We start from the raw sequence: 13,306 nt of genomic DNA on the forward strand, positions 1-13,306 counted from the left end.
CCCACAGATATGTAAAACAGGTGACCTGTTCAATTCTGTGGCCATCGATACTCCAACAGCGGATCTTGGGTCTTCTGGTGAAGGCCATGATCTTAGCTTTTTGGTAATTTATTTCAACTTGTTCATTTTTGCAGTACTGTAACAAAGCCGCCAGTGCCCTTCTGAGGCCTATAGGGGTCCTCGAGAGGATTGCAGCAGCATCCGCATAGAGTAGGAGGATCTTTCAGTCAACTTGGGAGGGTGGAAATCAGAGTTGTTCAGACAGTTCACTAAAGCATTGATGCAGAAATTAAACAGAAGTGGGGCTAGGATACAGCCCTGTTTGACTCCCTTCTGGGTTGGTACAGGGTTTGTGAGGTGTCCTTGAGGGCCATATCTCACTCTGAGTTTTGTATCAGTGTGGACGGCGGTAACTTTAATATGTGCTCTTTTCCATTTCCCAGTGTTAATATATGCAACTATCTGGTGCATTGCCCAGTGCAGACATTTGATCAATACATGTAAGACTAGACACACTATTCAAACTCTCCCCATCATTTCTGTAGTGAACTGCCATATTTGTACAGGGGTCTACATAATATAGGCCTCAATACTCTTCTTCCGCCCAAACCAGATGGTCCATACACCACAACAGATAACTTGGATTGGTCCTGTGAGTGATGGGCTTGATGCATATTGGTCCCTGTACAAATGTTAATTAAGTGCAATGCACAAAACATCCACTTGGAGCAGGCTAGCATGTTCCCAATTTCCCACCATTCCAGAGGTTGCCGGTTTGAGTCCCCACTGGTATATTTCCCAGACTATGGGAAACACCTAGATTAAGCAGCAGCAATATAGGAAGATGCTGGAAGGCATCATCTCATACTGTATGGGAGATGGCAATGGTAAACCCCTCCTGTATTCTACCAAAGACAACCACAGCACTCCGTGGTCGCCAGGAGTCGACACTGACTTGACAGCACACTTTACTTTACACAGATGGAAGTTTGCATACTAGATTGCCAGAAAGGGAGCTAATTTCATTTTAGGCTTTACATTTCATTTTCTCTCTGATAAATTTCTAGTTAACTACGTTAGAGTGCATCAAGGTTCTTCTTTAAGGTAAACAGCACATATGATACATTTGAAATATGGCCCTTATTTGCAGCAAGTTGCCAAAAGTCCAGAAAAAGGCAACACTGATAAAACATCAAATTGCTCTTTAAATAAGCTCAAAAAGTACATTAAATTTTTCGGGGTGGGGGTGGAATCAAGGCAGAGCTTTAAAATGTCAAGATCCTGAAGGCATCTTATGAATTCCAGTCACTGTCACATTCCTAGAAGTGAGAGGGGGACATTTCTGTTAGTAAATACATACCATACCCCCTCCCCAACTTGTTTGTGTGGTCAGGGGTGTAACTATAATAGGGCAAGGGGAGATAGCTGTCTGGGGGCCCACTGCCTTGGGGGGGCCCCAGAGGCAAGTCACATGACTGACTCCCCCAGCCACGCACCCGCCCGGGCTTCCTCCAGTTGTATTCATCCTCTGAAATTGATGTGAGTGTTAAGACCTGGAGCTACCAGAACGGCATGTCTTTCTCTAGTACCATTAAACGACTTGCATCGTCCACAATTTACAAAACCTTTAAAAAAATAATTTAGGATTTTTTATATATATCTATGCTTTTTGTTATAACTATTCGGCCTCATTTAAGATTTCTTTACTTTCGGGGGGGGGTATTTTAAAATCTTGTCTCTGGGCCCACTCTAACCTTGCTACACCCCGTGTGTGGTGGTTTTAAACTGAAAAGGGCAAGACCTGTTCCTCCCCAAAACAAACTTCTCCACAGACTACTTCCTATTGAAATCTATTTTAAAAAAACAACAAAAAAAAACCTTAATTCACACACAGTGTACAAACATAAAGTGAAAATAAGAACCACTGCAGCATTTCTAACACCTGTTAGGTGTTCATTTCCAGGTAGCCTCTTAGAAAGGCTGCAAGAGAAATTACTACGTACATCGCGCTGACTTCTCCGGTCTCAGATGTAGACCAGCTACGGCCATTAGCCATCTGATTTACAACTATTTATCAGTGACAACAGTGTTTGTTTCCTTTTTTATACACATTCTTTCTTTTTAGAAAAGGAACATTTCAGACTAGCAGATTAGCATGTGGTTCTTAGGCCTGGCAGTGGTGGCCCGTGAACGCACCTCCGGGGGTGGGGGGGGGGAGGCAGCTTTAAGAGTAAGTAATTCGGGACTCACCTCTGCCGCAGCAGCACCTGAACACTATTCGGAGCTGCAACGTGCCGCCCAGCAGCTCCTACGGCGGGGAAGAGCCTCCGCCACTCACCTGGCTTCCACAGGGCTGAGCACCCACCAGCAACCAGGTGAGTGGTGGAGGCTCTTCCTCGCTGTAGGGGCTGCTGGGCGGCACGCTGCGGCTCCGAACAGCGTTCAGGTGCCGCCGCAGCGGAGGTGAGTCCCGAATTACTTTACTCTTAAAGCTGCCTCCCGCCACCCCACCCGGAGGCGCGTTCATGGGCCGCCACTAGGCCTGGGGTATCAAAAATATTGGCATCTCCAATAGTGCCGTTTCCTCCTCCCACCACCACGTGGAGGCAGCCAATCCCAGGGCAATTACCCCAGATAGTACGTGGTTGCAGAGCTGGGGCAGGGGAGGTTTCTTTAATTTCCAACCCAGCATTGGCTGGGAAAAGCTCTGGAAGGAACTACAATTCCCAGGCATCCCCACGCTCTTTCCCTGTGTGTCTCCTCATTCTCCCCATGGAACCTCCCAGCATTCCCTGCACCTGCCCAGCCTCCCATGCACCAGTGGTGGATGGAACCACATACTACCTCAGGCAACTGCCTCGGGATTGGCTGCCTCCACGTGGTGGAAGGAAACAGCACTATTGGAGGTGCCGATGTTTCCAGTACCCCAGGCCTAGTAGTTCTACCCCATAGTCAACTGAATAGATTTGTGGGAGTTGCGAATCCTTTTTGTAATATTAGAAAACTGGGAGGTAGAAAAAGTTTTCGGAGATGTATAAAGCATCCATTAAGTTGTGTTTTAAAGTATACACCTAGGACAGGTTACTACAACTTTGGCTAGAGAATAAGTAATTTGCAACTTATGTTTCCATCTGTTGAAATGCTTAGCAGGACATCCGATACACTATTTGCCCATGCCGTTAATGTCTTCAAGATTCTGCTCTCCCAAGATCCATAGCTGTAAAACTAATTGAGCTTGGAAGTATATTGCTACACAGGGCAGAAGAGGATAAAAGAAAAAGAAGTGTATTGGACCACTAGCTTAACAATGTTCTTTATATTCAGAAACTAAACTTCAGAGATAGTTCCGTGAGAAATGGTAGAGATGCTTTATAGATCAGGAGTCCACATATAAATGGGTGAGCTGCTGTTAAATAGAACCTGCCCACTGACTTTTTATTTTATTTTAATGTTTAAAGTAGACAGTCACTCCCACGCCCCTGTGCAGGAGTTTATGAAGAACGAAACTAGCTTCACCTGGAGTTTTCATTTGCCCAGCTGTTTCCCTCATTAGGTTAGTAGCCTCTCAAGAAAGGCAAATTGAGGATTACTCCAATAGTAGCAAATGCCTCATAAAAAACCTCCTCTTCAGATTTACTATTCTACAGAACATCATTTTAAGGCACTTCAGGAACCCATAAGGAAAGAATCATTCATAAAAAAAGTTTATTGATAGGCATCTTGAAGACATTTTAAGAGAACCCACAGGAATACAAGATGTTATACAATGAGAGTCTACAAGAAATGCTTCTAATGATAATGTGATTCAGAATCCAGTGCATACTTAGCCAAAACTCCCCATAAAGCAAGTGCATCTCCCCTTAAAACTGAGGTATGGAAAGATTATTCTAGGCTGTTGTATGGCTGGCAGAGTCCACATGGTTGGATATAATAATTTGCTTACACAGGAGCATGCTTCAGAGCAACCACCAGAAGATCTCTTTATTCCACTAATGCTTTCAATACTTTGCTTTGTTAGGCTGTAGGTATTAATAATCAAGATACAACTGTTTTAAAAGCTGGAATGAAATTGCAAGTCAATCAGGGATCTCACACATATGTCTGAGGGCCAAACAGTAAGATCATTCACACAATCAAAAACTGTGTCCTACCCAGGTTTGGGAGCTGTGTGTGCTCCCAATTTTTGGTTGTGTGGAAGCAAGTTAGGAGGAAAACCTGGGTAGAAGTGAATCTGCCGAAGAAAGGTAGGAGGTAAAGCTACCCAGGTTTTCCTCCTACCCTACTTCCACACAACCAAAAACTGGGCACATACACAGCTTCCAAACCTAGGTAGGATACAGTTTTTGATTGTGTGAATGACCTCTATGTGTAAAAAGGCAGGTAGGAAAACACCTTTACATACTGGTCAGTTCCCTCAATCTACCAAAAGCTCACACAATATTCTGAATGCAAGATGCCCCTCCCAACAAGGGACACTTCAGAGGCATGCCCCCTTAAAATACCCCCAGCATCAAGTTTGAGTCATAAGATTAATAAATCATAGCCACCCAGAACTGTTCACCAGTGTAAATTATGTGGCATCTTTTTATGAGAAGGCTAGGCAAGTGTGGTATCTGTAAAGGATGAACTTAAGGAAGTCTACTAAAGCAGGGGAAAGGACGACAGAATGCTTAGATCTTTCCAACAACTAATGTCACAATTACAGGGTGCTGCCAATGTCATATGGTTGCCAGAGGTCGCTTTAGAAAGCTTAGGTAACTATGAAAGGAGAATGTTGGTTCCAGAACCCCTTATACCACAGACAGGGGGGTAACTAGCAGAGAGGGGGCCCTTGTTCACTTCTCTCCCCAACGGCCTCTCGGAGTGAGGGAGATAATGAAGAAAATAGGCAGGGATGGATCTGGAGGGCCCTCAGGAGCAGGGGGCCTAAGTTCTTTGAACCCATCCACTCAATTATAGCTACAACCCTGACCAGAGAAAACAATAGATACCCAGATCTGAATCCCATCACTCCAGTGATCACACAATGCAGCTCTTTACTGGTGCCTAATTTCAAAAGCAGAGGCACAACCCTACATTTCAGATGAAGAATGGGAAGACCCGAGAGATGAATGCCGGCAGCTCCAGTATTTGTAGGACATAAATTTGGCAAGCTATACCCAGAAGAAAAATGACACATCAGGCATTTTCCTGATGCTATAAGGAAAGGAGGATAGTGAATACTTCCAGGATCTGTAGCTAATCCCACATCCTTGTGCGCAAAACTGTGGCAAAGGCCGGCTCCAAGTTTGAGGGGGCCCTCAGCAAAGTGTCCTCTGCCCTCCTACGTCACAGACCCCTGGCAGCCTACCTGGTGCCAACAACAGTCTCCCAGCACTGGGCACATGGCAACTGCTATGTTAATTTCTGACAATGCACCTGAAATAGCATTGCTCTAGGGCATTATGGGGGAAGGTGGTGGCAGGCCCAGGGCACTGTCAACAGTGGACCATGCTGGTGTGCTAGGGCCCTAGCAGCTGCACAAAACAATCCTACTTGCTGGCACGGAACCTGCTTAAAGGTTTTTGTAGTGTTACCGAGAGATCTCATTCACTCTATTCCCAAATGCTAGCTGTGTTCTAGGAAACCTTAGATCACAAGCACTCAAACTTGGCCCCCCAGATCTTGTTGGACAACAACTCCTATTTTCCAAGCCACAATGGCCAAATGCCATTGTGGCTGGGGATAATGGGATTTGTAGTCCAACAACATCTAGGGGCCAACGTTGGGAGCCCCTTTCTTAGGCAACAGCAGTAAATTATGTCATTATAGAAGTTACTTGCCAACATGAATGGTGAATACTATAGCCCTTCTTAGTTGTTCAATACATATCATTCAGATATAACCTCCCTAAAGGAGGGCAAAAAGAATGTATGTATACATTTTAGTATGTATACATACTAGATGCAAACTTTAATATGTATACCTGTTCCACATACATTTTAATGGATAATGTGCAGGTATTTATTTATTTTTATGTGCATACTTGTATCCTGCTCTTCCTCTGAGGAGCCCAGAGTGGTGTGAGGTAGATTAGGCTGAAAAATAAGTGACTGGCCCAGAGTCACCCAGTGAGTTTCATGGCTGAATGGGATTTGAACTCTGGTCTCCTTGGTCCAAGTCCAACACTCTAACCACTACACCACACTGGCTCTCTACACTAATACTACACCACACCACAGTGGTATGGAATGGAGTCACTGTTCCCTCTAACGGGGATACCCAGATATTGCTCACTACAACTTCCATCATCTCTAGCTGCAGTGGCCTTTGGCTGGGGATTCTGGGAGTTGTAGTCAACAACATCAGGGAATCCCTGTTAGAGGGAACACTGAATGGAGTATGTTCCCCCCACCACACATTCATTAACCATAGACACTGAGCAAATGAAAAATGCTTAAGCCTCCTGCAAAAACAACATTTTGAAGACCCTATTTATTTTTGTCCTTTATCAGAGTTGAGCTATTGGGTTTGTTTCTCAGCCATTACTAAGGAACTTTAGACTGCGCTCCAGTTTGAAGCCTCAAAGTGAATCAAACACTTTTGGAGCACGGAGTTGATCCCAAATGCTCATCTCCATGCATATCAGAGAAGGAAATGGCAAATGCAAATGACTGCTGAAAGATATATACATTTGTATATGCATGAATATATGTATATTATTTGTTGAAAGATATAAGCATTTGTTATGATATATGCATAAGCAAGGATGCAGAAGTCATTCTCAGAGCACATTATCAGTATTTAAGGCCATTCTGAAGCCTGAAGGTTTGCAACAGAAATGTGTACTTCCTGCAGCCCATCTGCACAAACTCAGTCACACCTATCCAGAATGAAAAACAAATGAGTACAGCATTTATTAGTACTGGAGGAGGGGAAAATGTGGCCTAGATGGAGAAAAATTAAGCTTACTCGCTGTTCAAAACCTAAATGAAAAACAATGCATGCTCTGTAAAGTGCCAATGAGGACACCACCACATGCTTCTTGAGGCTGGTTTTTCAAATGCTACAAGCTGCCCTGAGCCTTGTGGGTTGGATAGAAATCAAAATAATAAAGGCATCAGGACAGCTGCTACTGTTCCACTGCCAGAGATGTCTGGAGAGATTATGAGATCAGAGATTCCCCACACACACCCCGCCCACACCACCCTGGGCATCTTTGCAACACCTGTCACTCACACGATTCCCACTTCCTGTCACTCAGTGGAAGTGCAAGCGACCACTTCCTTTAGGTTCCGGATAGCTCTCTTATCAGAACAGCTGCAAAACAGTCACTGAAACCAAGGACAGATGTACAGGAATCCTCATGTGTGTGCGCGGGAATCGAGGGCTTCTGCAGGAGGTATGAGAATTCAGTGCAGCACTAACTTGGCGAGCACAGCAGTAGTTCCTAGCATAGATGGTGAATCTAGTAAAACTGTGTGTGTGTGGTCAGATTGTGAGCCCTTTTGGGACAGAGAACCATTTTATTATTTATCCTTCCTATGTAAACTGCTTTGAGAATATTTGTTGAAAAGTGGTATATAAATATAGTAGTAGCTGCCCCAACTAGGGGGTAATTTGCTACGTCTTCCCTCCCCCTGCAGCACAGCAGTAACTATAGCAACAGCAGCAGAGGGTGAGGGTGAGAGCTTCTCGTTTCCTCTCATTTTGTCTAGGCTGGCGTTCTCTCTTTCCCTAGTCAGCCCATATAGGAGTTTTAAGGCTGTGGCATGAGAATTAGCAATTGATAACCTGATAGTACTAATGAAAGGGCAATTCAGCACTGGACATCCTCTCCAAAGAATATGTGAATTCTATTTCCCACATAAAATTGCTATCATTCTTTGCAGATTTCCTCACAAGCAGAACATAATCAATGTTTAAGTTGCAAGCTGTGGGTCCTACCCTATAACTGTGTGTGTGTGTGTGTGTGTGTGTGTGTGTGTGTGTATGTGGCTTGCTATAATTGCCCTTATGGTGAACATTTTGGTGTTCAGTGGGAAAAGGCACTGGAGAACAAAGACTGGGGGAATTGCTATGCAGGTCCTTCAGCCTCCCTGCATCCAACACTACGAAGGGCATTCTCATCTGAAAGTGTAACTGCAGTTTAGCATCTAACAGGAGGTGGTGGCACATTGCCTGCCCAGAGCATTGGTATATAGCATGTCTTACGACCCAGCTACACATGGCAGGAGTGTAATGCACAAAGTAGCACCCTGATAAGGGCCCCAAGCAACGTTCCCTCTGGCAGGGATTCCCAGATGTTGTTGACTAGTAAAGTATGTCGCCAAGTCAGTGTTGACTCCTGGTGCCCAAAGAGCCCTGTGGTTGTCTTTGGTAGAATACAGGAGGGGTTTACCATTGCCATCTCCCATGCAGTATGAGATGATGCCTTTCAGCATCTTTCCTATATCACTGCTGCCCGATAAAGGTGTTTCTCATAGTCTGGGGATTTGAACCAGCAACCTCTGGCTTGCTAATCAAGTTATTTCCCTGCTGTGCCATTAGGTACAATTCCCATAATCCCCAAGCAAAGGCTATTGCAGCTAGGGATGCTGGGAGTTGTAGTCAACAGCATCTGGGAATCCTTGTTAGAGGGAACACTGGACCCCAGAGGGAAGACAAACTTTTAAGTGTTTTTCCTCAACATACAGACTGTGCATTTAATGGTCCTCTGTAAGGCGGTATAACCAACACAGAAGTGAAAGGAGAAGGAAACTGCTGATAATGAATTCATGAAGACACTCAACATATATGTCAAGTTAGGGTAGTGGCTAAAAGACCATGCTACAAATCAGCAAGTTCCCAGGTTGATTGTTGCCTCTGCCATGAACTTATGAGATGGCCTCAAGCAAGCCACTCTTTCTCAGAAATCTACAGTACAGGAATAATAATACTGACCTATTGACTTTATAGGGTTGTGGTAAGGATAACAAGACAGTGTACACGAGGCACTTCAAAAAAAAAGTATACCATTATTATTGGAAAAGACTAAAAGGATATTACAGCAAATTCACACAAATGATACACTGCTGTAAGTTCTCCACATTCACTGTATATTTCTTAAGATTTTCCATAATACTTCAGGTTCAGAAGTGGGCAGCCTATCATTCTAGAATTTGAGTAAGCGAACACACTGCCTAGTGGAATGTGTGTGCTATCTGCAAAGAATGATAGCAATATTTTCCAGACATATAGCTTCTCCTTTAGATTCCAGGGTAGAAGTGTACCATCACTGAGAAAAGTAGATCAGAAACAAAAGATCTATCTATCTATATGTAATCCAGCAATCCATGCCATAAATATAAGGTAGTCAGAATATATTGTAAAGAGCAAGAATAACTTTCTGGCCTTGCATCACACCTTTTCATACAAGTGACACATTTAGTGGTTCCCACATTTCGTGAAGGTGTGGGGAGAAGGAAACGTGTTGTCCTGCTTCCACCACCTCCAGGTATTCATCAGAAGATCTGAATAGAGTCTACTTAACTCCAGTAGAAGCTGTGGGCATGTCAGTTCCCCGTGAGATCAGGAACTTTACGCGCCCCCTGCCGCCCCCAAGGCGGTAACTCTTCTTTGCGGGTACAATAGCATAAAAATGTAGTTCCTTATTCAGGCTGTTTATGCAGCTCTTTGTTTCTGCGACGAACCAACTTGGACATCGTATAAATGGCAGAGAGTCCCGCTCTTCCCTCTCACGGGTTAGGTGAAAGTGTGAAAAGGGCTAGACATGCTGCTACCCACCCTCTTGACAGCGTGGACTGAACGCTTGCGGGCTTCGCTCCAAAGCCTTTTTCCCCCCCAAGACACTGAAGGCGTTTTCAAACCCACTCTCAGGAGACCTGTGGAGACCGTGATTTCAGTGGGTGGCAGTATAAACAAAAGGAAGGTGTATGATGTGTGTGTGTGTGTGTGTGTGTGGAAACCGAGCGGGTGTGTAGATGGGTGCCCCCACCACTTCCTTAGGACCCTTCTCAAGTCTGAAAATGTCGAGAAGCTTTCTGCTTTGCTTTAAAAAAAAGAAAGAAAGAAAGAAAGACAACCCCCCCTCTCTCCTCTTTAAGCACTCGCAGTTTCACGCCGCACGCCCCTCGGTTCCTCAAACGCCGGAGGTTGCACTTACCTGCTGGCTGTGGTTGCCCGGCGTCGCGTCGGGCTCGCTGCTCCGCAGCACGGTGATGTGCAAGGTAAGCAGGAGGAGTCCCAGCAGCAGTAGCAGCTCGGCCGCCAGGCGCACCATCCTCTTGCAGCGGGCGGCTTTAGGGCTCCGCGGCGGCGGCGGCGGCGGCGGCAACTGAGCAGCAGCCGCAGCAGCAGCAGGAGGAGGAGCCGTAGAAGTCGCGGCGGCTATTGGCGCAAGAGCCGGACTTCCAGCGCCGCTCTCAGGATCAACCCGGCTGGCAGAGGAAGAGCTGTTGCAGCCCCTGCCGCCGCCGCCGCACCGCCACCACGGCGGAGCCACTTCGGGACGGGAGGAGGCTTCCGAGGCGGTGGAGAAAGGGAGCTGTGGCCGCCGGCCCGACGGCGGGGCACTGGCAGGGAGCGGGGCCGGCTGCAGGGGGCGCTGCTGCTGCTCTTGCGGCCCGGCGCCCGCATGGGGTCCTGCCTGACTGCAGAAGCAGCAGCGCGCCGGGGGGTGGCTGACCTCTCTCTCCCCCACCACCTCGGGCTCTGAGCGCGCCGCAGCCAAGGGAGAGGTGGCGGCAGCGGCGGGGCAGCCCTCGCGTTGGTGGGCGACGGAGAGCCGCGTGGGGTGCGCCTGGACGGCAGAAGGGCTGGGGCGGCTTGTACAGGAGGAGATGTCCGGTCTGCCTTAAAGAGGCACTAGCCAAGGGGAGGGAGGCGCCCGCCCCTGCTGGCAGCAAGAGGCAGCACCCCAGCTTGAGGACGGACTCGCTTTTCTCCCCCCGCCTGATCCCGACGCCTGCTGCTCCCCGAGGAAAGGCGACGTCCACAACCTGCCCTCCTCCCCCAGGCGTGCGAAGGCGCTTCTAGTCTCTCGAATACGCCCTCCGCCCCCGTTCGTCAGGTAGCGCTCACAAGCAGCAGGCACCTTTCTGGAGCCCGCGGGGCTGGAGGCTGGCAGTGCCTGCTGCGCCCGTCTGGGCTGGAGCCTTCAAGCAGGACTTGCCCGCCTGAGTGCAGGGCGTGGGTCTGTCTATGCTTGGACGTGCCGCCGCCGGACTCCTCCTGGTCCTCTTGCTGCTATTGCTCAGGGCTGAAGCTGATTGGTGATCAGAAGCTCATCTTCTTGCAGAGGTCGCGGCTCCTTCCATCCAGCCTCTTCATTCCTGGGTTTAAATAATCCGCGGAGAAAGGAAGGGAAGTCTGGAGGAACAAAGTCCTTGGGTGTGTGACTTGCTGGAAACGTGTCCCCCCGTTCTCTCGCACCCCCTACCTAAGGCTTCTGCGAGGGGTTCTTCCACTCCCTGCCTCCTGCTGGCTGGCGTGTGGGCCCTGCTGCCTTTGCAAGAAACTGGCCCTCCTCTCCTTCTAGCGGCTGCCTGACTTGTTCGTGGCGTGTGTCTCAGGCTTTTATACCGCGCGGCTCTTTCCCTCTGCTGTGCTGTTGTCTCTGTCCCTCCTCTCCCCCCACCCCCGCCTCAGCTTTCTCTCTTCTGTTGTCGTCACGGCAGCCCTGGGTTCTTTCCCCCTCATGCTTTATTCCCTGTTGCTATTTACTTGCCCCTAAGTGCCAACTTAGATACTTACAAGCCAGTAGTTCGCTAGCAGTCACTGGTGGCTTTCCTGCAGCTGGCGGCTGTTGCCTGTGGTCGGAAGCAGCGAAGCAGCGGTGCACTTAGGTAATTTGGGAGCCTGGACCTAAAGGCCGCTGGAGGTCCCCCCTGCAAGTTAAGCATCATCCCCCTACAAACACGCCCCCCCCAAACACAGTATTTTTTTACACATGTGTTCTTGAGGGCACACACAGCAACTGAACTCAAGAATGTAAGAATATAAAACAGGTCTATTTATGCAACTATGCATTAGCAGAAACATCTCAACACGCAACTTATCATATTCCCACCCTGGATATTTCTTTCCCCAATTCCCCCTCTGTCTTTAAAGCACCTGGCACAGGTCATAATAACATAATCACACTCGGCCACCTGGCGCAATGCAGACAGTGGTGACCATACCACCCAGAACAGACTAAAGAGGATTTGGGGGCCCCCAGAGGGTGTGGAGGCACTGAAGTCCAGGGCTAAGAGCAACATTATTCAGAAGTGGGGAACCCTTGAGAAGAATTGTGCAACAAAAAGCCACTTTCTCCTCTTTTTCTTGACACTCCAAAAGAAAAAGACTAGTTCTCCCTGTTGAGACTTCTTGAATGTTAACAGTTCAAGAAGCCATGATTTGCATCTGCGTTGCTCTACTCCTGGGGTTCCCAGCCTACAGTCCCCAGCTGTTGGACTGCAACCCACATCATTTCCAGCCACAATGGCCTGTGACTCTTGTGGCTAGGGATGATGGGAGTTGTAGTCCAGCAGCATCTGGGGACCCAAGGTTGAGAACCCGTGTCTTACAACAGAAAAAAGACCAAGCTCTTGACATCTCCTATTCCTTCCTGTCCTTAGAGCTAATAATGTAGTACTTCTCTCTTGGGTAGAAATTCTATGTTGACAACAACCCAGGTCAGTCTAAGGTGTTCCTACAAGTGTATAAGTAAAACAGAATAAACACTGTGATGACTTATACTATTTAGAGTAGGTTCAATGAAAACTTCACACTGAATTCAGTGACCTGAATCTACTAGGGTTTACCACAGTATGCATGGAAGTGTGCGTTGGCCAACTAGATGTTAAAAGCTGCCATATTGGTTGCTTACATGCCTTATATTCACATAGAAGGTGGAAGATGGTGGTCAATCTTTCCATAAAATAGGGAAAGAGCTGAACTTTCCCCACCCTTGTCTGCCTTCCCTCTCCGAGACGTGTTGCTGCACACGCTTCTCAAAGTTGCACCATGAAAAGTGCACGGTTTTAAGGCTGCAATTCCATCCAAAAGCATATTTACCTGTAAGTAAATACCATTGACCTCAGTTGGACTTAATTCTGAGCAAATAGGCATAGGATTAGGGTGTGCGGGTGTAAACACTGTGGGTGTTGACACTGTAGCTATCAAACACAGGACAAGCTTTTTTAATCCTCCTGGCACCAGCAATAAAACTTAACAGAACCATTGTACATAAGACCTGTAAACCATACTGATCACAGCATTTCTGACTTTCCTTTGAAAGCTTTGATTTGGAGGATTAAAGATGTACTTCACATTTACTTGTACA

General features: G+C 47.2%; 1 protein-coding gene and 1 long non-coding RNA gene across 3 annotated transcripts in view; one reads left to right on the top strand and one right to left on the bottom strand.

Moving 5' to 3' along the window:
• The window catches only part of ISM1 (isthmin 1), a 45,144-nt gene extending 33,589 nt beyond the window's left edge, over positions 1 to 11,555 (bottom strand). The window contains exon 1 of one of the 2 annotated variants that reach the window (XM_053286695.1): positions 10,145 to 11,555. In XM_053286695.1, coding sequence (XP_053142670.1) covers positions 10,145 to 10,261 — 117 coding nt within the window. In that variant the 5' untranslated portion in view covers positions 10,262 to 11,555. The remainder of the gene's footprint in view (positions 1 to 10,144) is intronic. The other variant, XM_053286694.1, reaches the window with a different exon arrangement.
• The window catches only part of LOC128340894 (uncharacterized), a 38,939-nt gene continuing 32,910 nt past the window's right edge, over positions 7,278 to 13,306 (top strand). Inside the window, exon 1 of the long non-coding RNA XR_008314063.1 lies at positions 7,278 to 7,381. This is a non-coding gene — a long non-coding RNA (uncharacterized LOC128340894). The remainder of the gene's footprint in view (positions 7,382 to 13,306) is intronic.

The sequence above is a fragment of the Hemicordylus capensis genome, chromosome 1 (assembly GCF_027244095.1).
Source record: "Hemicordylus capensis ecotype Gifberg chromosome 1, rHemCap1.1.pri, whole genome shotgun sequence".
Classification (NCBI taxonomy): domain Eukaryota; kingdom Metazoa; phylum Chordata; class Lepidosauria; order Squamata; family Cordylidae; genus Hemicordylus; species Hemicordylus capensis.